Source organism: Notolabrus celidotus, chromosome 12 (assembly GCF_009762535.1).
Source record: "Notolabrus celidotus isolate fNotCel1 chromosome 12, fNotCel1.pri, whole genome shotgun sequence".
Lineage (NCBI taxonomy): Eukaryota > Metazoa > Chordata > Actinopteri > Labriformes > Labridae > Notolabrus > Notolabrus celidotus.
The window spans coordinates 29,284,233-29,305,015 of record NC_048283.1 but is presented as its reverse complement, the minus strand read 5'-3'; the positions used below and the strand labels follow the sequence as shown (position 1 = coordinate 29,305,015).

At 40.2% G+C, this 20,783-nt stretch overlaps 1 protein-coding gene across 1 annotated transcript in view; it reads left to right on the top strand.

Annotated features, from left to right (window-relative positions):
* LOC117823316 (CUB and sushi domain-containing protein 3-like) overlaps positions 1-20,783 on the top strand; it is a 161,969-nt gene that overhangs the window by 116,459 nt on the left and 24,727 nt on the right. The window contains exons 54-56 of the mRNA XM_034698464.1: positions 4,691-4,873; positions 9,727-9,903; positions 16,180-16,362. Coding sequence (XP_034554355.1) covers positions 4,691-4,873; positions 9,727-9,903; positions 16,180-16,362 — 543 coding nt within the window. The remainder of the gene's footprint in view (positions 1-4,690; positions 4,874-9,726; positions 9,904-16,179; positions 16,363-20,783) is intronic.

Sequence of the window (20,783 nt, the reverse complement as noted above, 5' to 3'; positions counted from 1 at the left end):
TTGAATTAAACAGACTCATAAAGCATAAACAACATTTTCTCGCCTTGTGCAAATAAGTCACGTAGATAGTTTTTGGCTTATTTGTTCTGTTTTGAAATATTGGAGTCTTTGATACTATCACCCCAATACTGCAGAGTTAAATAGAATTCTGTTTGTGGTGTAGCATTAAAAATGAGTTATTCAGAATGCAGCAGCAACTTTTTTTTAGTTTCTTCTATTCTGCAGAACACACTGTTGACAGTTCTTATGGTACTAAGTAGTTCAGTCAAGTGTTTACAGCCATGCCCGAGGATTACACAGACTAATCAGGACACTGATTCTGCAGAGAGAAGTTACTATTGAGTTGTTGCAAGACTTTCTCAAGTGGTCAGGACCACAAACAAAATTCAATCAACTCTATTGTATGAGGGTGTCAGAGATATTCTGAGAAACATATCCAGGAATCAAGCTGGATTAATGACAAGCACACACAGTGAAGAACCCTCTGAGTCTTGGCATTAATGGGTTATTTGATTAGAACTTGTCTGAGGTTCATAAAAGAAGGAATGAGATAATAAGTGTGTGTTTGAGGTTCAGAGAGAATAACACACAAGATGATTATCACTCCAACTGTGTCAATTTACTGCCCTCCAACTCGAGGCTTTTAGAGCTCTTAGCAAAGTTTTAATGATATTTACCTGCCAAAATATTGGACCATTGCTGTCAATTTTCTACTGGCAAGTTTCAGCATTTCATTCTCAAGAACAGATCCTTTTGTCCTGAGCCTGACATATTCGTCTTTGTCTGATTATTATTCTCTGAAAGCCTACATTTTGACTGGCAACAGGGATTTCTGATTTCACGCCTCAGCCAAAGATTGTGTAGAATCAAATGGTTCTTCCTGTATAAACAACCAATCAAGTGAAAGATATCCGCCCTGACACAACCAAAGTTCAGACTCCAGCAAACAAAAGTCTCTACATCATTTTTTGTGTCCAGTGTTCGGTGTATTCAGCTGCAGACTCTACTCTTGACATTTTCTGAAAACATGATAAAACAGTGTCTGATAGTGTATGTCTCCACAACTACAAACTTTTCCCATTAATCCCCTCTGTGTACTTCACTTCCATCACACTTAAGCATTCCTGACCCTTTAAGTGGATTCCCCTTACCGACTGTTCACTTGGTTTGTTCAACTCACTGGCCCAGAAGTAATGTATGTAAGCACACTTGTGTGACGGTGTTTTTTTTCTCCTGTAAATGGGAGTGTGAACTCTCCACTCACCTCTGATATTTTGTATTTACTGAGACAGTCGGAGAGAAGCGAGGCAGCAGTGAAGTAAGGCTCCTATAGAAGGCCAGTCGGAAGATGCACACAGTGTTAATGGTCATATGTATGTATCTCCAAGTCAGAGTCTCTGTTCAAAGTGTTGTTCTTAGTTCAGAAAACTGGAGTGGGAATCAAATTGGTGTGGTGAAGTGTTTTTCTCTGCTCTTGCCTGCATAATAAGCTGCTGCGTGCAGCCTAATGACTGTTTTTAGGCTGAAATTATAGTTGTAGAATCTAATAAGGCATGTAATTTTAATGTTTATGGTCAGAAAAATAAGAGTAGAAAGGCGTTTTGTTCTTTATCACCTAGACCTCAAACAAATTTGGCATCAATTATTGAGAGGATTTGATCAGAGCCCTGCTGTGATGACAAATGAGCCTGTTGAAGGTGATGATGTGCAATGTTGTATTTAATTCAATTTAATCATCCCAAGCTTTGTGCTAACAACATGAGCTCTGCTGCATCGGTCTATCTGAAGAAAGCCAGTCAGTAAACTACTTTTATCTGCTCAACGCATTTATCACCCAACTTCATTTTGGGCATTTATTTGGACTTGTCCTTAACCTAATCAGCATCAACCCATCACTTGAAAAGTGAGATAAGTAAAGCCAACATTAATGTGTTCCAAAGTATTTAAATTGTCAAAGTGCAATGGTTATTTAGAGAAGAAACCCCTGTGGAGGACTTAGCGTAGCAGAGAGAGTCCTGGGTCAGTGACCAGAGAATTTAAACAGAATAAATGATGCTGCAACTTAACCAGCTTCAGAAGAACGACATACCGAGGCCAGCTAAAGCAGATAGTATAAATCTTTATCACATGTAGGATTGTCACATAGCAATAATACGTTTAGTTGGTTTCATTTCCATACACATCTTTGAATTAAGTGCATCTCAAAATATATAGTGTTTAATTTGTTTCAACACGAGGGGATTTAAAGAGGTTTCGCTTCAAATCAGCAGTTTCCTGAACATGATACAGGTTCAGTTTATAGACATACTATTACCAGAAGTAAACCCTTAAAGACAAAGAACCAAGTAGTAAGATTTTTTATTTTTTTTATTTAGGACTCAGATGAAATTGGTTTTGTTTATAGATGAGGGTTATTAGTGTCAATGCATTGTCCTCGTACTGTAGCACAGGATCAAAAGGTATCAGTCCAAACTCTAATTAACTCTGAAATCAGCATCACACAATGGAAAGCAGACGCCTTTTTGAAAGCAGTTGTTCATCACTAAGAGGCTTGATATATTCAGACCCATGACAGTTAACATCTGTTACAGCTGTAGGAGAAATTAGAGCCGCTTCACAGCTGGACTTCAGTTGTTGCTAACAGGGACTAAAGTTGTGAAGCTGCAAACAGACTTTGGATTAGTACAAGTGTCAATATAAGCACCTAGTTTTGACAAGGTCCACTTTTGAAAAAGTACTGTTACCATGACTAAGTCTGAGATTTTCTTTTTGCTTCTGCAGTGATTTTAAAGTTTATTTTTTCAGAAAGGTTCGTGCACCGTCCATTGTCAGCGTTATCTGCAGGACTGGGGATTATTAAATTGCTTATTTGAATTCTCAGAGTGTTCATCACCAACAGCTACACAGTAATTTAAAGTATGAATTCCTCTGAAGACAAGCCCGGCGTTCATGCATCCATCCATGCATCTATGCTCCCTCTCATCCATCCTCCTTTGTTAATTAGCAAGACAGGGCTTAACACTGCTTGCCAAGCCATTCCCCTTTTGTCCTCGTCCGTTGCATGGCTGAACTGAAGGCCTTATTATTTCCTCACAAAGGGAGCCTGGTGAACGGACATTAACTCAGATTCAAACCAAATCCACCACCATCCCAATTAGTGAGATTATAGCTGTCACAGTGCATGCCGAGCTGGACCGCCTCACCTAAGTGAAGGAGACTAATGAAGTACCGACAGCTGCTGTGAGACATAAGCACACATACAATACAAGCAAACACAAGTGGACATGCACACCGAGGCAGAACACAAGTATACATGTATCTACTTAAGAGACATTCATAAAGAAAAGTGTATGTAAATACATGCAAAGACTGACATGGAGAAGTAGAAACACTCGCATTCTTTAAGTACTCTCTCTCAAACACACATATGCGATGCAAAGAAAGGCAACAGTGTGCATGTATGAATTCAAACTCAAGCTAACCACATACACAGATGTAAGATATCACCAGCCTTTGACATGAACAATCTTCACATGTGAGCAGAGGGATCTGTGTCGATGATATGAACTCTGCAATTCTTTCACAGAGCTGCAAACAGCAGCAGTAATACTGGACTTGTTGACAAAGCCTTACACACTGTGAATAATGCACAGGGTGTGCACACAGCTCAAAGAACAAGATCTCAAAGTCTATAAAGCACAGATTCTTAACAAAAAAGACCACATACACCTAAGTTGTACAACTGCTGTGTCAGATAAGGTACAAAGTAGACTTTCTAACTGTCTGTCTGCTTTGTCTGCTTTGTCAGTCATCTATTTCACACTCCTTGTGATATTTTGGCTTTTGATGCCATTCTACTCTTTTCTTTCCTCTTGGTTTCATGACTGTGAGAGAACTCGAGCAGCATGAGGAGTTGGTGGCTGGTGTTTGCTCTGAGGATGTCCTGTAATGCAAAATCAAAACCAGTTCCCCATGCACGGAACCAAACCTGACCTTACACCACTCAGCTTTGCTTGCTGTTCATCACGACGTAAAATGTTCAGTCATCATGGGACCCTGACTCCATAACTGTCATCTCTCTCTTTGCCAATGGCTCAGAAAGAGGGAAAAGTCACATTTTTCACTCACTGAAATGAGCCCTGATGGGGTCATGAGAGGAGGATTTACAGGAGACACAGCTTCATTTTATTGGAGATAATTCACAGGTGTGCAAAACAAGTGGTTCAAGACAGTAAAGGTATTGTATGTTCCTCCAAAAGAGAAACGACAGGAAGAATAATTCATGATAATAAAAAGCGCATTTAGCTTCGGAGGTCAAACTGTATTCATCATTCCTCATAACCACAGCTGGTTGCTTTTTAATGCTGGCCACGCTCTTTTTATGGACAGAAAGCTCTTGGTGTCAAAGCCGTGAAAGGTATCGGTCCTCCAGGTTGTTGGCGATGTGACAACTGCTCATTGGTGCATTGTGTGTTTTATGGCTACTTCCTGGAGGGCTCAAAAGATGTACAGTTTGAGTCTAAGTCCTCTCTGTATCATCCCTCTGCTCTACAGACAGCAACACTGTGTTATAATTCACAGCCACACCATCTTGAAAAGGGTCCATCTGTGAACAAGCACTTGAAGCATGTGTCATCTTAATCTTTTTTTGTTTTCATTGCCCCTTGTGTGGTTATCTCTCCCCATGCAGGCGACACTGCAGACACCTGTGGGGATCCTGGTGCGCCTGCCCATGCCAGCAGGGAGGCAGGAAACTTCAAAGTGCGCAGCAAGGTGCGCTTCACCTGCGCAGTGGGACACACACTGTACGGCTCAGCAGAGAGGATCTGCTTCCCCAATGGGACCTGGTCGGGCAGACAGCCATTCTGCAAACGTAAGGGAAATCTTTAAAATGTCTCTGTGATGTTTCCTAAGTAAAAGTAGGAGAGCACAGAAGTCAAACACACACGCACACGCACACATGCACATGCACACACACACACACACACACACACACACACACACACACACACACACACACACACACACACACACACAGTAAGCTCATGCAGTTACACTACAGTAAGAGCTGCATAGTAAAATCTGGAAGGATATAAGACCACAGTTCTTTGTTGTACCTATTCCAAAGTGCCTGTTCAATGAAACAATGCAACTTTGAAATACCAAAAGGTAGAACTGAAGGCTTGGTCAGATTTTCAGTGTTTCATTATTAAGTGTTTTTTGTATAATTTCCCTATTTTATGACATTCATTTTAGACTCTGGATAATTCATACAAGTTACTTTTCCATGAGCAGTCCACCACATGAAGGATTAATTTACTGGAGTAATTTACTTGCCAAGGAAGCACTAGGCTGTGGTCCATGGTCTATCATGATTTTTGTGGATCTAAGAGGGCCCTGATCTGAAGTAGTACTCTCTAAAGTCTGACAGAACAAAACAGAATAACACCATCAATAATGACAGAGGTGTTTCGGCTTCCAATTGGACATCATGTAGCTTGAAACACTTTTGGCATTTATTTACCTGACAGTTACCAAAACTCTCTTTGAGCTCGGTTATAGGAAGGGTAGGATGCAGGGTTTATGGGATTTAACTTTTACTTAAGACTCGAAAACAAAAAGACTCAACTTTCAATTCACCTTTTTGTTAGTCCCACCATTAAAATGAAAGAACAATGCTTCTGGTATGACTCTTTACATTCGAACAAGGCTGAATTTATAGGCTTGTTTTCGACCTGTTTATAATATGTTATGGTTATAAATTACACTTTGAGCAAAATAGGTGAACAGCAATTAAATAAATGAACACCAACACACATTTAACAGCTTTTCTTGAAGCTTGGGTTGGCAGTCTTGGAAAACTAGCATGAATTTGAATGTAGCATTTCCTCAGGACTCCGTCTAACCCCTTCCCTCCTCCCTCAGAGCTCCTCCAAAACGACGCCCCCCCCCCGCTCACATGCACAAGCGCCGCTGACTTGCGACCATATGATGGTGGCTGATTCAAAACCGGTCCTCACCAAAACATTATGATAGTGAAAGTTAAAAACACAAATAGATATGGCTGCTGTTAGTACTCACAACTGTCATTCTAGCATTATCCAGTTGTACCAGTGACACGATATCAGGAGAAAAGTTATAACACATATAATACTGTAACAGCTCTACTGTTTGTTAAACGTGTTCAGTGTAGATGCTCTTAATTCCTACAGTGTTGACGGTTAGTGAAGGCATCAGGAGAGGTGTACAGTGCGTGAGCTGGAGACAGGAGAGACAAGAGGAGAAGTTCTTCATTCATTCAAACATTGATTGTTGTTTTGTTGGTTGTCGTGATCACGGCCGACAGTGACCGGTTATTAAAGCTCAACGTGTTCACGAATCGGCTCGTCATCCCTACAGCGTCCAGACGGACGCTACAGTACATCTACATTTCTGTAGGACTTAAATGTAAATGTCATTCATTCTTCTGCTTGTCAGAGCCCCGTGGTGAGAGCTTTTTAGACTCTGATCCGGACTACAGTCCTGAGCAAAGCACCTCATCGGGTCAGAGGGGACAGGCCCGAGGTTGAGCGAGAGGGGCAGTCAATAGAGTCAGGGGAAGCAGCGGCAGGAGACGGGGACTCAGAGTGCACGCCGGGGAAATGTACGCGCAGGAGGCGGGCAGAACAGCAGGACGGGATTTGAATGGTTTAAAATTTTGGCACCCAAAAAAGGCTGATTGGTTGGTGTTTTCCCAGGTTTACTCCGGCTGTAGATAGCAACTTTTTTTAGCTCTTTTTTAAGAACACATTATGTATTGATTGCCATCAGGACATACAGATCATTTTAACCAGTATAACAAAAAGTGTATCTAAATCCTATTACCAACCCCAGCTTTAAACCACTCTATGAAGTGGTCTGGGATCCATTTAAAAACATATTTTTTAAATGAACTTTGTATCTTTCCTCATCATCCTTAACAAGGACTCAACTTTTTTTTACACTATAGTGACAGAACCAAGAAGTTATAGCAATCTTATCTATCTGAGCACTTGGAATATCCTAAACATGAATTGTTGGTCTTAAAACATTGTTGCTGTTTTTCTTAGTTAACCAGTCCAAAACACTTGTCTGATGACCAAAGAAAGGAAGCATTTAGAAGTGACTCAGGCAGAAGCAAGTTCTGAGAACCAGCTGTCAGCTGATCACAACATAGACAGTTTGAACAACAATGCGCCCCGGCTGTCTACATGGTTTGAATCATAGAAACACATTTTAAAATGTAGTAAAAACTGGCTACATTTTGGTCTACTCATCAAAATAAGTCTTGAAAAAGCAGTAATTTATAGTAAAATACATCAATACAAAAGCTCATAATAAAATCTCTCTGATATTTTTGTTTAATTATTTTTCAGTAAACTTCCTAAATAGGTTGATAAAAAAGACTGATTTTGGTCATTATTTGCGTGAGCCTTTGTTATCAAATAATTTTAAACAATAAGTATTCATAGCTTTGCACACAAACATCACATGAACCCCATTGACTGCAAACAGGCTTGAGTACTTATTGACTTTACAGGTATTACTGTTCTACATCCACACCAACACAAACAATTAAAAAGCTAACAAGCACAGCACTGTACCAGATGGATAAGTATCTATCTGATGCAGTCTGGTGTTTTCTGCCAGCACTTGGTGCTGTGACAGGCTTCCAGATTTCAACCAAAAAAATTCATTAATTCAAGACACCTAAAGCCAAGTTCTTCTTGGATTGTGATAAATGAATCATTGTGGATTTTGAAGATATTAGTTCATAGAACGCCAGCTCTACATTTTGCATAGAACCTCCAGGGGCCAACCGGATATTGAGGCGAGTGTTTGACTGCTACTGCTCTCCTCTTCTTACTACTGTCCACATGCTTGGCATGCTGCCAGTGTCATTTTTAATGCACAGGCCCTTTGGACTACTCTCTGCATATCTGCCTTTCATTACATCTCTCTTGTGTCTCCCCTTTCTCTGTCTCTTTCTGCTGTCTCTCTCAATCCTTCATCCTCCCTGATGTCAGCCTTTTCACTCGCTTCTTCCCTGATGTCTCTCCATCTTAATCTCATTGTGTGACTGTCTCTCCATCCCTGTCCACTCATCCGTCTGTCTGTCCGCCGTCTCCCCCTCCCCCTCTCTATTGCTCATCCTTACCCTACCCCCTCAGTTTACCCTACATCTCTCTTCCTCTACCTTTTTATCTCTCCATCTCCCTGCAGAACTCCTGATTTAAAGATTGTTTTAGCCACCTCAGGAGGGAGGGGGCATGAATTCACTGGAGCCTGAATGAGTTTCAGTGCTGCATGTCTCTGATCTAAAGCCCTGTCTGCTGTTAAAGCCCATCCATCCCTTATCCACAACCTTTTACAGTCCCTGGAAAACAGTCACTGTAGATATTCAGCTTAATAATATCCATCTGACAATACCATCAAGGTCTGTTTTGTGATTCTGTCATCATGTCTGCCTTGAATTATTAAAAGAGGAAGCCAAAGAGGCAGCCACGCTTTATTTTTGGCATATGTGCGTGTGTGCGTGTGCGTGTGCGTATGTGTGTGCGTGTGTGTGTGTGCGTGTGTGTGCATGCGTACGAGCGTGTGTGTGAGTGTGTGTGTATGTGTGTTTGTGTTACCCAAAACATGTCCGTTTTTTTCAACAGGAAAAACTCCTTCATATTCTCAGTGCAAATTGGTGATTGGAGAGCAATCAGTTTCATAATTGGAAATAAAGCAATAGCAGAACAAAAATAAATGAAACACACTGTCCTTTCTCCTCTTTAGGGATTTATTTCTTTTTTGTGTGCATATTCTTTAAAGGAACGATTTATTTAAAGAGTCCAACCATTTAGCCCACCACAGAAAGGCTTATGACTTTTACCCCAGAGAGATTGCACATCTAAAACAGCACTTTGTAGGAAGTTCAGCCTACTCTTAGTTCAATTTTGCTTTTAATTGTAAAGTGTAATGAGTGAAAATATTTGTTATTACTGATAAATCTTTATCTGTTCTTTATTTCACTTAATTGAATAACTTCAAGTTTTTTATTGTTAAAATGAACCCTGAGTCTTTTTACTATGGCTGCATATCTTGCACATTACTCCCAAGTGCCTCCTCTTGTTTTTTTCACCAGCACTAAGTGTCATTACCATGGATGTACTATGGGACTTGACAATACACAGACTGCACTTTATTTACTGATGACTCGTCAATAAAGTGATGGGGATGTGTGTACCACAGCACCAGCTCTGCTCATTAGACTCTGTTAATAAAGCTGTGATGCCGTGAAGATCAGTGTACTTTGCTGGTTCGGTTCAGAGCTCCTTTAAAGGGAAACAATGCTTCTTCACATTTCAGGATATCAAGCACACAGACATAATGAGGAACAGTCAGAGGCCGACCGTCTCTACCTGCCCTTTTCTGACTGTTCCACTTGATTGCTAATTAGAGAGTCAAGAGCTACAAATATTCATCAGGTCAAAAGTCAAAAGGGCAATTATTTCTTACATAAATATTACTGTTCACACAACATCAAACAGGAAAAAGTTTCAAAGCCCCCTTGATCAGCTTGAGACCTTGAGAAATCATCTTGGAGCCACTTTGAGGGCTTCCATCTCTCCACTGGTGAATCACCGATATTGAAAATAGAAAACCCATTACTATTTTACACCTCTGACCTTCACCTCCTCTCTTCTCTCCTCTCTCTTGCAGCTGTTCAATGCAGTAACCCAGCTACACCTGCCCATGGCAGAATCTCCCGTGTGGATGGCACAACTTTCTCTCACTCCATCGTGTATTCTTGTATGGAAGGATATTTCCTCAGCGGCTTACCGACACGGCAGTGTTTGGCAAATGGCACATGGTCTGGCATAGCTCCAAACTGCACAAGTGAGTTTTATATGCACACAAACACAAATGGATAGTGGAGTCATGTCTCTTGGTGTGGTGGAATCTTCTAAAAGGTCAATGTGCTGCACAGTCTACTTGTTATGAAATGAAAGAAGAGCAATGCATTGTCTGCTCACTGCAACCAGACACAGTCCCAATTATAGCTGTGCTCTGAACAGAAAAATGTGACAGAATACTATTCAATTGGTTGATCACATTTAGCTCTGTCACACTTCCGCCAACGTTGGCAGACACAGAATTTGTTTTTGTCGCATTCACAAAAAGAACAGGAAACGGAGCAAGAAAAAGATGTGAAGGATCAGGATCTCTAGTGGGTGTCAGGAGTGTGTCCAGAATGAACATGGAGTTATTCTGGTAGTGAGCTGTTACTGACCAGTCGCACATGATCAGAAATGTCCGTCTCAAGAGTGGAGTGCTAACCACTGTTCTTGCTTCATGAAATGAAATTGACTGAAATATCTAATGTATACTGGAAGGCAGATCGATCCCTCCAAAAAGAATCAACAACACTAACAGGACTGTAGATGATTTGCTCCATATTTCAGCCAGAAGGAGGCGCTCTGAGTGATAAACAGTGGTACTAAAATAGGGTATAAAATTTCAAATGGTGCTTAAATCTCTTTGAGCCACTCTCTCTGCAAAGCCTCAAAGCTGTCAGACAGTTTTTTATTGTCTGAATCACAGCAAATGAGCCTTGTAGTAATTAAGAAGTATGCCAATCTATATTCAATTTGCACCAGGATGTCTATCAAAGAAAATTACACATTGTTCTTCCCTCTGAAAATCACCATTTTCTCTCTTCCTCACTCTTTCTTTTTTTGCTTGTTATTGAATCACAAGGAAAGATAAAGTGTTTGAGCATAATTTTCAATTTTGGAATGAAATGAGTCCCTGGAGAGATGTACATAGGAAGGGGGGAGTAAAGGGTTGGAAATTTGTTCAAATAATAATGATCAAAGATGCAAGAAGGCAAAACTGTTCTCTTGGCTGTATTCCCTACTTCAAGCCTGCTCGCCACCAAACTTATTATTGTCATCCTGAGTCGTTCTATCACATTACTTTGGATTTTAATGGTCAGTCCAGGGACATCGACACATGTGATGCCGGGATTGGCTGAGAGTGCCTTCATTAAGGAGGCAATCATTTTCACGGTTCATGGGTAATCGATCGTGTAGGTTACCAGATCAAAGTCACACAATATTCTCAAGGGGAGAGAGGAGAGTTCTGCTTTTAATTCCCTCTCAAAGCCCTGGATGTTTGATAAATGAGATTTATAGAGCATGTTAAGGAATTAGGGAATTAGTAGAAGTGCCCAAGGAAAGAGACTTGCTCAGTGAACTGTGAAGTAAAGCCATAAAGCACTTTATGAAATAAACAGTAAACACTGATTATTCAGGAAGACTATTTGCCCCTGTAACATGCTGGGATCCACTTGATTTATATCTGCTGTTTATTTTTCTCCTCTATTCTCTCCTCTCTTAAAGCCAGGACAGTCTTCTATATGCGTAGATTTGGGGTTTTGGGTGAATTCAGAGCTTGATCCGAAAAGCCCAGGTGTTGGTTAATGATGTGTCCTAGAGCAGAGTTCCTGTCAGTATATGTGTACTTTACCAGGTCTGATAGATTTCTGCAGTAATCTCATTTAAATAGACAAATAGCTGATTATTGAATATTCTGAGTTCAGTGGTGGACTTACAAACAAGATACTGCATCAAGAGGATGATAGACACTCCAAATCTTCATGCACTGCAGTTCTTGTCCTGTGGTTGAACTCTTCACGGTGCAGCATCAGAACACATCTAGAATATGTCAGCATGCTCTGAAAATACAGTATGACCCAGTGAGGGAAAAAAAATAGATCTGATTAGAACCCGCTATATTTAAATGTAGGCTACACTGGAAGATTGTTATTGCAGTGCATGGAACTCCTCTGAATTCTGATTTCTTAACCCTATTTCTCCAACTAACAGTTTTCCTAGAAGCAAAAGTGTTACAGAAGGAAAAAAAGCTGTAGAGTGAAGTTGTTGAAGTCAACAGCCTGCAGCTTTTTTGCGTTATGCTGACTGACTGAGTTTTTTACTCCTACATAAAGACAGGAGCGTGCAAATATTAACATTTAAGCACACACACGTTTTTCCTCCTCTCTTACATTTCTACTTTCTCTTGTCTTTTGCTGATAACAGATACTTTTTCTAAATACACATCTTTTTAATGCTCATTAGCTATGTGCATTCTGAAAACGAGGGATTAGTAGTAAACAGGTTTACTGTAATTTGCTGGGAGAAAGTTTAATGAGTTATCTCAATTTCAAATCAGACCATTTAATAAGCAATGAATAGACAAATTCAACGACATAGTGTAACCACACATACACACACAATAATTCTTAATTAAACATTCTCACATGTGCAAACAATAGTGAGAAACTTCAGCTACCAAATCAATAAGCAGTTAAGATACTAGTTAAATTATTGAAGAGTGGCTTTGACTTCCATGCAAACAAAACTAACTATCTCCATAACCGAATAATCTACTTGTTTTTAGACTGAGTGGGAAGTTAAACTTTTCCATCTGATATATACCGTTAACTCTTTCTGCCCTCTCCTTTCTCATGGTGGAATTAAAGGTGCCTTTGTTTTCACTACCAGATGATTTCAGGGTGTTCGATAAGTAATGATTAAAAGTGCCCCGCTTGAAAGTCAAGAGAGTCAACAGAGTCTGTGTGACATCTGCTTGTAAAATGTAAGAGTGAGTATTCCTGCTTTCAGCAGCACCTCATCCAGGTGTTGGTTAATGCTGTGGCCACACAAACAGACCACCACTGGAAATGTGCTGTGGAATGTGTCGTTTTAGTGTCTCCACCTGCAGCATAAATAAGGAAGATGTTGTGAAAATCTCATGCGGTTGACAGTGAGCCCCTTATCAATAACAACAACAACAAGAGTCACTGTTGTTGGGGTTGGTGACGCAGATTAAACCCAACTTTGATCATTGTTAGAAGTGTTTGATGAGATTTGAGTAAGACTTTATAAATTTTGTGAAGAAAAGTGTCACTCCACCAGTTGTCTCTCTACCTCTCCATGTGGGTGTCAGATCTTTCAGAGGGCTGAGCCAGTGGTAATAATAAGAGGTTTTGATTTGGAGGCAGAAAGTTGTTTTTCAGACCCAAAAAGTAACAGTATGATAGGAACAGTTGTATTTATATAAATCTACATGCTGCATTTATCTGTTAGAAATGATTTTTTCATCTTACAATATTACCACAAACAACCATATTGCACAAAGACAGATATTACAATAGGTGTTTTTTTCTCCAATGTAATGTAGCTCTATTTGTAAATTAAATTAGATCAGATCAGATCAGTGCAATTGAGCTGAGTCATGGTAACTTCATTTAATTTTGGAAGACTACATTTTTTCTAAATCTTTTGGATTTGAGCAACCTCATAACATACTACAGTCTGTTCAACTTTAGAAAATGCTAGCACTATACATCAAATATTGTGGGTTAGGCAAGAACCCTGAGTGATTAGGGTAAGGGTCGGGTGAGGGGATAAATTGCGAGTAAAGCCAATGGTTAGGGTTAGGGATATAGTCCCCTGACAAATACTGTGGGTTAGGATTAGGAACTAAGTCCACTGACAAATACTGTGGGTTAGGGTTAGGCAAGAACCCTGAGTGGTTAGGGTTAGGGTAAGGGTTGGGTGAGGGGTTGAAAAAAACACTTTACCTGCCTAACATCAGCATAGCTTTGTCAATGTTGTTAAAAGGTCACAGTTTCTGTATACAGTGGTTATTCCCCACAGGACCTGTGAAGTCAAGAGATTAGATGGGCCTGAACGACTCAATTTCCTCAAAAAGACAGGCAAGAGTTAATTTTTAAGCGAAAATAGATACCACATAGTCCAACTTGTCACATTAGAATGTGTATAAAAGGCTAATACATGCCTTTAAACTGCACTGCATTTCAATCATCTCACAAAAGCAACAGGATACAGAGCCAATTAACCTTGGATGAAGATATAATAACATTATATTTCTAAGTAAACAAAAACACACATAAGAAACACCTACATAACCTCTGTCAGTCATCGAACAACAAGGGTGTACAGTTACACTTATTAGTCTCATGTCACCTACCTGTCTACAGGGTACTGTGTTACCTTTCAGGCTTTTAGTTTGGGGCTGAGTTTAAAGAAAGATTCTTGTAGGATCACATTAATTATTGGAGAAGGCAGAAGGCAGTGTGAAGACACTCTCTCTCTGTAACCAGCAGCTCTCAGATGTTTCCTGTCAGGATAAAAAGTTAGTCTCACCCAGCTATGATTAATATGTCCAAGTGTTGAAGTCCTTGGCAGCAACTAGTAATAAACAAACAGAAATTAATTTTAGGGAGGGGGCGTTAGCACGGACAAGCATATGCATCAAGCTGGCTTCTTACATGAAGCTGAACAAGTAAGGAAAGATTCTGTAATAAGCAGGCACAAATAAGGGTTGTAAGACTGAACAAGGGCTAGGAAAAAGCAATCAAATAGAGGCTGGCAGCTTACAATTTTATCCAACATAGTACTAGGTTAAGACCTGACAATGCTCCCAGCCAACACTCAGCCATCTGTTTACTCTGCAGAAGTCGTGCCATGAGATGAAGCCAAGTATGGACATATAAAAAGAGATATGTACAACAATCACTGGGGAGGGGAGCTCTCCCACAAACTATTTTCAAGAGTTCTCCCCTTATCTAAAAAAAGAATAAGCGATGTATAAAAAAAACACTATAACCAATCTGATTAAAAAGGTATTTAGATGATAAAAGTTGTACATTTAATATTACAGTAGCATTTCAGGCATCACTCACAGCACATTCAATGTGATGATACTATGGCCTAGTCATAGCTAAATACTTACTGCTGTATTATCAGCTTCTCTCAATAATTCCTGACTCATTACAAAAATAAACACAAGAACCTGTTTTTGTCATTCATATTTTCTGAAACTTCTGACTGATAAGTGTGTGCCAACCTTGTAGAGTCATACTCAAGAAGACTTGTGGCAAAGGTGCTTCAGCCAAGTACTAAGTTATGGGTGTGAATACTTCTGTACATGTGATATTTAAGTTTTTGTTTGTTTTTAATTTTGCAACTATGCTTTAAAACCTGTTTTCACTTTGCCATTATGGCCTGTCATGGGTGAATTTTCAAGAAGAAAAAATAATGTATGTCTCTTTTATAATAAGTCTGTAATATTATATATTGACAAGGTGAAGGGGAGTGAACACTTTCTGGATGCACTCTCTAATGGACCATTAGTCCAACCACACAACGCTTTGCAACCCAAGATTGTATGTATCAAAGTGTCCAGTTTGCTGATGATCAGTTGTATACATATTGTTTCTGTCTAGTTAAAAACCATTCATACTCCTGAGATTTTTACGCTCACTTCAAATCAGAAAATGTCTCTTTCAGTCTATAAACTTTTTCTGTGGGATCTACAAAACCCCTCTTAATACTAATTATATTATTTCAATGAAGTCCAAGCATGACAGGTTTTCTCAAGTTTGTTTTTGTTTTAGCACCGATGATTCATTAAGAGGCAGTTCCCTTACGATTGAGGAAAATTCAAGATGCTGACTGTTGAGTTTGACTCATCATGATGGACTCATTAAACAGGCAATTGAAGCAACTACCAGTTACTAATGACCACCAAAAAAGTAATATTTTTAAGTTTGGTTCTTGTAGCTTTAACTTCATCCTGTTAATGCTTTTGTTCAGTAAATAATCCCTGTAACAAGTATGAGCTGCTGGTGAGAGATTGTTGGTCTAGCTGCAGATACTCTCTGACTAAGGCTCTATTTGGTTAGCCTTATTCATCACTCCCAATGTATTTGGCACAGCTGTTTAAAGCGCTTAAATACTTTTGATATGTGGCTGAGAGGATTATTATTAAGGCTGAGTGGATAATTATAAATCATCACTCAGTCTTTGTGTCTATACTGTATACTGCTTTTCACTAAAATAATAAATGCATGTTAGCCCTGATGGGAGAAATGATCAAATGCAACATGAGCAAACCAATTACAACCTATCAAGAAAATGCTTCAGATAGAAAATCCATGAGGAAAAGTCAGCCCCCATCATGTATTTTAATAAGATGGTGTCTCTTTAGATGCAGCAACAATTCTGTAATCGGAATTTACTCTTTACCACCATGTATGATGATATCTGATGAAAGCTCCTTTTGTTCGACCTTCAATGACAGTGATAACCTGTGGGGACCCTGGTATCCCAGCAAATGGACTTAGATTTGGTGATGACATAACCGTGGGCTCGAATTCGACGTTCATGTGCCAGCCTGGCTACGTGATGATCAGAGGCGACAACACTGTCACCAGGACCTGCACCAGCAACGGCACCTGGAGTGGCACCATGCCAGCATGCCAAGGTAAGTTTCACCACAAAGTGCGCACACTGATATAGACTGCATCAGACACAGGCCACATTAGACAGTCAACCTTGATAACCATCTGACTGTACTGTATCAACCTTGGCACGCCCGCACACAGTCACGAACAATAGAAAGTACATGCTTACACTCTGAGATCTAATAATATCAGCAAGCAAGGTGACACACTGCTTCCTGTATGGTCTGATAGTGTCATACTGTTCACTTCAGTGCTCTGATAACAAAGATCCGATGATGCATAGAACTGTGTTACACACCCTCACACACTCACTTATGCATATGCAGCTGCTTTTATTTGCATTTGTGCCTCAGTGCAAAAGCACGCACCCACATAAACACTACAATCAGCTTTGGATCTGTTCTTCTAAATTTCGTCCGGTGCTTCCCGCCATTACGAGTCCCCAGATAAGAGACATCCTCCCTCAGCTGGCTTTCAAACAGAAAGCACAAATTATAAACAGAATTTTTAGAGTCCTTGATCTGGGACAAAGTGATTTCACCCACACCTGCTACTAGAGCTGCACCTGTGCTGGAACAAAGCCAAGGCTAAAGTTCCTCTGACACATGATGATGGATGGCCAACAAGTCCTCTTCCTTACAACAAGGACCCCTCTAATTGTGCTCAACAGTTAATCACTGGCTCCCTCTCTCTAAAAGTTTGTGGGCACTCTCTGGGCTTGATTAACATCAAAGTTAAAAAAAATCCACCTCGAGGACTTAACTGCTGTACGCCCATCAGCACTGCATCACTCCATGATTCATGACGCTCGAGTGGAGGCACAGATTAGTATGTCTGCCATCGACACCCCAAAAGTAAGTATTGCAGGGAAGATTAACTTGTGCAGCGAGCGGTTCAAAAGTACACCAGGAAAAGGAAGGGCCCACGAGGCTCACGGTGGCTCATTGTTGCTAAGGAACTGTTCCGGCTGCTGTCTTAGTCGAAGAGAAGCAAGCTGGCATTTCATTTGCCTCTCGAGCAATTGAAAAGGACAAATGAAATGAGAGTGAAAAAAATGCAGTGTGAGATGCTAAGATACAGACAAAAAAAACACAGCAGGTAGAGAACATACACAGACAAGTTATAGAGATGTAGAAGTTTACATACAATCAAACACAGACAAATTTGTCCAAAGGGGAACAAGCATCAGGGACGGTACAAATATAAAGCCTTTTGACCTTTTTTATTCTTATGTAACAGCTGTTGTTTTGCTCTTGGATATACTGAGAGTCTAAAATGCTGTTACAGACCCAGAGGTAGACTGTGTCATCACCTTTCCTTCGCTCATCTCGTAGAGAGCTATGGTTTTAAGCCACACACTCCTTGCACTCCTCTGGCTCCCCTTCAACATCCAAACTGACACTGATTTGTAATATTTCATGGGTGCCTTTCATTATTAACGTGCCCCGCTTCTTGGTATGTTGAAGCTGTTGGATAAATTGACATTCCTACAACTGTTACCAAAGGCGGTTCAAATGGAGGTAGACACACGGAGAGTGTGCACACTCATGTGTGTTAAAGTGTGTGAATCTCCCGACCTCCGAGCTCTAATCCTCGAAATTTCAGCTACAGCTCAGGCACTCGGCCCCACTCTGTGCTGTGCTTATTGGGGGTGTTGTGGAGAGGAGCAAAACCCCAGGGCTTAGCCTTCCACATGACACACACAGACACTCACATACCGCGACTAATGCATACAATCACATGGGGCATCATGTTATACAAGTGTTTTTCTAATGCCTGTATAAGCACAGGTTTTTATACACCTTCACCACCACAAGCTTGTACTGACTTTGTGCGTCAGTCATCGAGCGACCTGCATCCTCCAATCATTACAATGCTCTCTGTTTTCTCGTGGAGTGAATGAACAAAAGAAAGTCAAGAGAGGACTTCCATTAATATATGGGTGACCTTTTTTTTCCTCTTGGTTCCTGAGTGTGTCTGGGGTATTCAAAGGGAATACAGATGTTTTAGGCTTTATTTTCTCCTGTCATTGTTCCCCTCCTCTCCCTTGGTCTCTTTCTGAGTCTATCTAGGACAAGCAATATAACAGCTCACTGGTAATTACGGCCGCTTTTATTATCTCTCTCACTGACAGCCTACGCAGCAGGAGGTCTTTGTAAGGGACTGAGAAAATATCTGTTTTCTGTTTCTTGCATCTGAAACCGGAAATAATGCCTTCCCCAACGAGATCGGTCGCCTCTTTCTTTTGCATGATGGGGTTCAAGCTAAAGGTGCAGCAGTTCAGGCAGGGTGAGCAGTTTGGATCTGTCATGATGCGAGACGTCTGTCATCATGTCAAAGATTTGGATGATGTGCCGCAGGGATATGAGCCGATAATCGAAGGAGGGGTTGAGAGAGGGAGAGGGAGACTATGAGGCTAAAAGAGACAAAGCGGTTTTACGTGTGCCAGCTCTGTGCATAATTTTGGACTTAATATGTGTGTGTGTGTGCATTGGTGCTAGCTGTTAGTTTGTGGTGAGCATGCACACACCACTGATGACACATTCTAAGCCTCGCCCGGCAAGGATTCAGTTTGAATCCCAGGTTTGGCGTGTTCAGCTAAGAGGCACTAATGCTGCTTAGAACTACTTAGGAAAATGGGGACACTCTCTGCTTCTCATTCAGTTCTATCTGCCACCCATGCCTTTTTTTTATTTATTTAAAGTAATTTCTGACGCAGTGCTTATGGGATTAGTAGGCCTACTCCTCTAATCAGTGTAATTTGCCTACTCACACGCTCTCTTTTCGTCTGTCTTTATCCCCTCCCTCTCTGTGCCTCTCACACTGATTTACTGTATAGAGACGCACATACACACCCAAACTAATTCTCTCCTTCACACCATCAAGCTGGGCATTTTAGTGAGGTATTCAGAATCAAGTTATTTTGTTAACTAGGGGCTACAGAGCAACAGCATGGAAATACCAAATTTAAAGGCACTTGTTACTAACTCATTAAGATCAAAGAAAACAAGTCCAACTGAACGTGTTTCTCCTTGACAACTTCAGAAAGAAAATTACCAAACAGAACATTAAAAACAGTTTACAGCGTCACTTCATCTCATCTGTTACTTTTGTTCAATATTCATCATGGCCTAAGTACCTTTCCAAATATAGCATACATCTAAAGCTTATATAGTGTACAGATGCAACATGTCCTGATGGAAATCTTTTTGGATCTGCTGCCAAACAAGAACAAAAGAAAGTAACACCTTGGAGAGAGTGTGAGAATAGCCCACAGTGGCTTGCTCCACATATACTGTAATGCATCTATAAAGTGAAATCTAACTCAAACTTTATGAGGCAAGAAAGTTGTACAATGTGTGCTCACTGTATATTAACTCTATCATATTTGTATGTAATCCTCTCTATGCATTCATTCCTGTTAAATCTTAATTGACAGCATTTTTTGACTTTAGGTCAATAAAAAGAAAAAAAATCTTCATCTTGTTAGTTTTGCTGTTAATGTTTTGTAACTACATTGGTTTACTTAAATGCCTGCAGCTATCATTAAGTGAAAATCAATTATGTTTTGTGCTGAACTAAAGCCTTGAAATTTGACCACCTACAGGTTATTTGAGTTAAATATCCCACAAGTCAAAAGGCTGTCGAAAAACACTTACATTTGCTCACTCAAGACTACATGGTGCTCTTCAGTCAGTGATTGTTTGCTAATTTCCTCATATGTTCAAAGGCAAAAGCAATTCATCTCTCTACAGGTATTAAATGGTGAAATCACCCAGAAACCTTACTCATGATTACTTCCGGTGCACAGAATACCAAGTTAGTCTCTAGATGTAGTATGTTGTTGATGTTCTTTCAGCATGTAAAGTGGAATATTTAGTGTCTTTTGGTCAGATTCTCTATTAAAATTGTGTTCAATCTCCATCTACACCACCTGACTGCCTGAGCACTACATCCTCACAGACGTCCATGTGTGTTAGGTGTTTAGTTTGTGAGTGTGTGAATCTATAATAATGTAATGTTTCCATTACCTGGAAACATTACATCGCCGTTTTCAATAAGAAGAAAGCCACAGCTCCTCTATGCATTTGTGTTCATTTCATCATAGTGTTGATACCATAGATTGTATCAAACATGGACGCAGTCTTTAGGGGAATTCACTAATTGTTTGCAGCCGCTAATGGTACCAAGCTTGGGTTTGGTCTCAGATAGCCCCGTACCTACTTAAGGTTGCAAAATTCCAGGAATTTTCAGAGTTGGAAACTTTCCATGGGAATTAATGGGAATAAACCAGGAATTTTCTAAATTGAAGGTTGGCTCTTAATAGGGAACTTAGATATAGTTGGGGAAAATATATTTTAGCATAATCCTGACTAAAACAACCAGATTTCATGCAAGTACAGTTGAATATCTATGCTACTCCTCAATCACATGCACATAG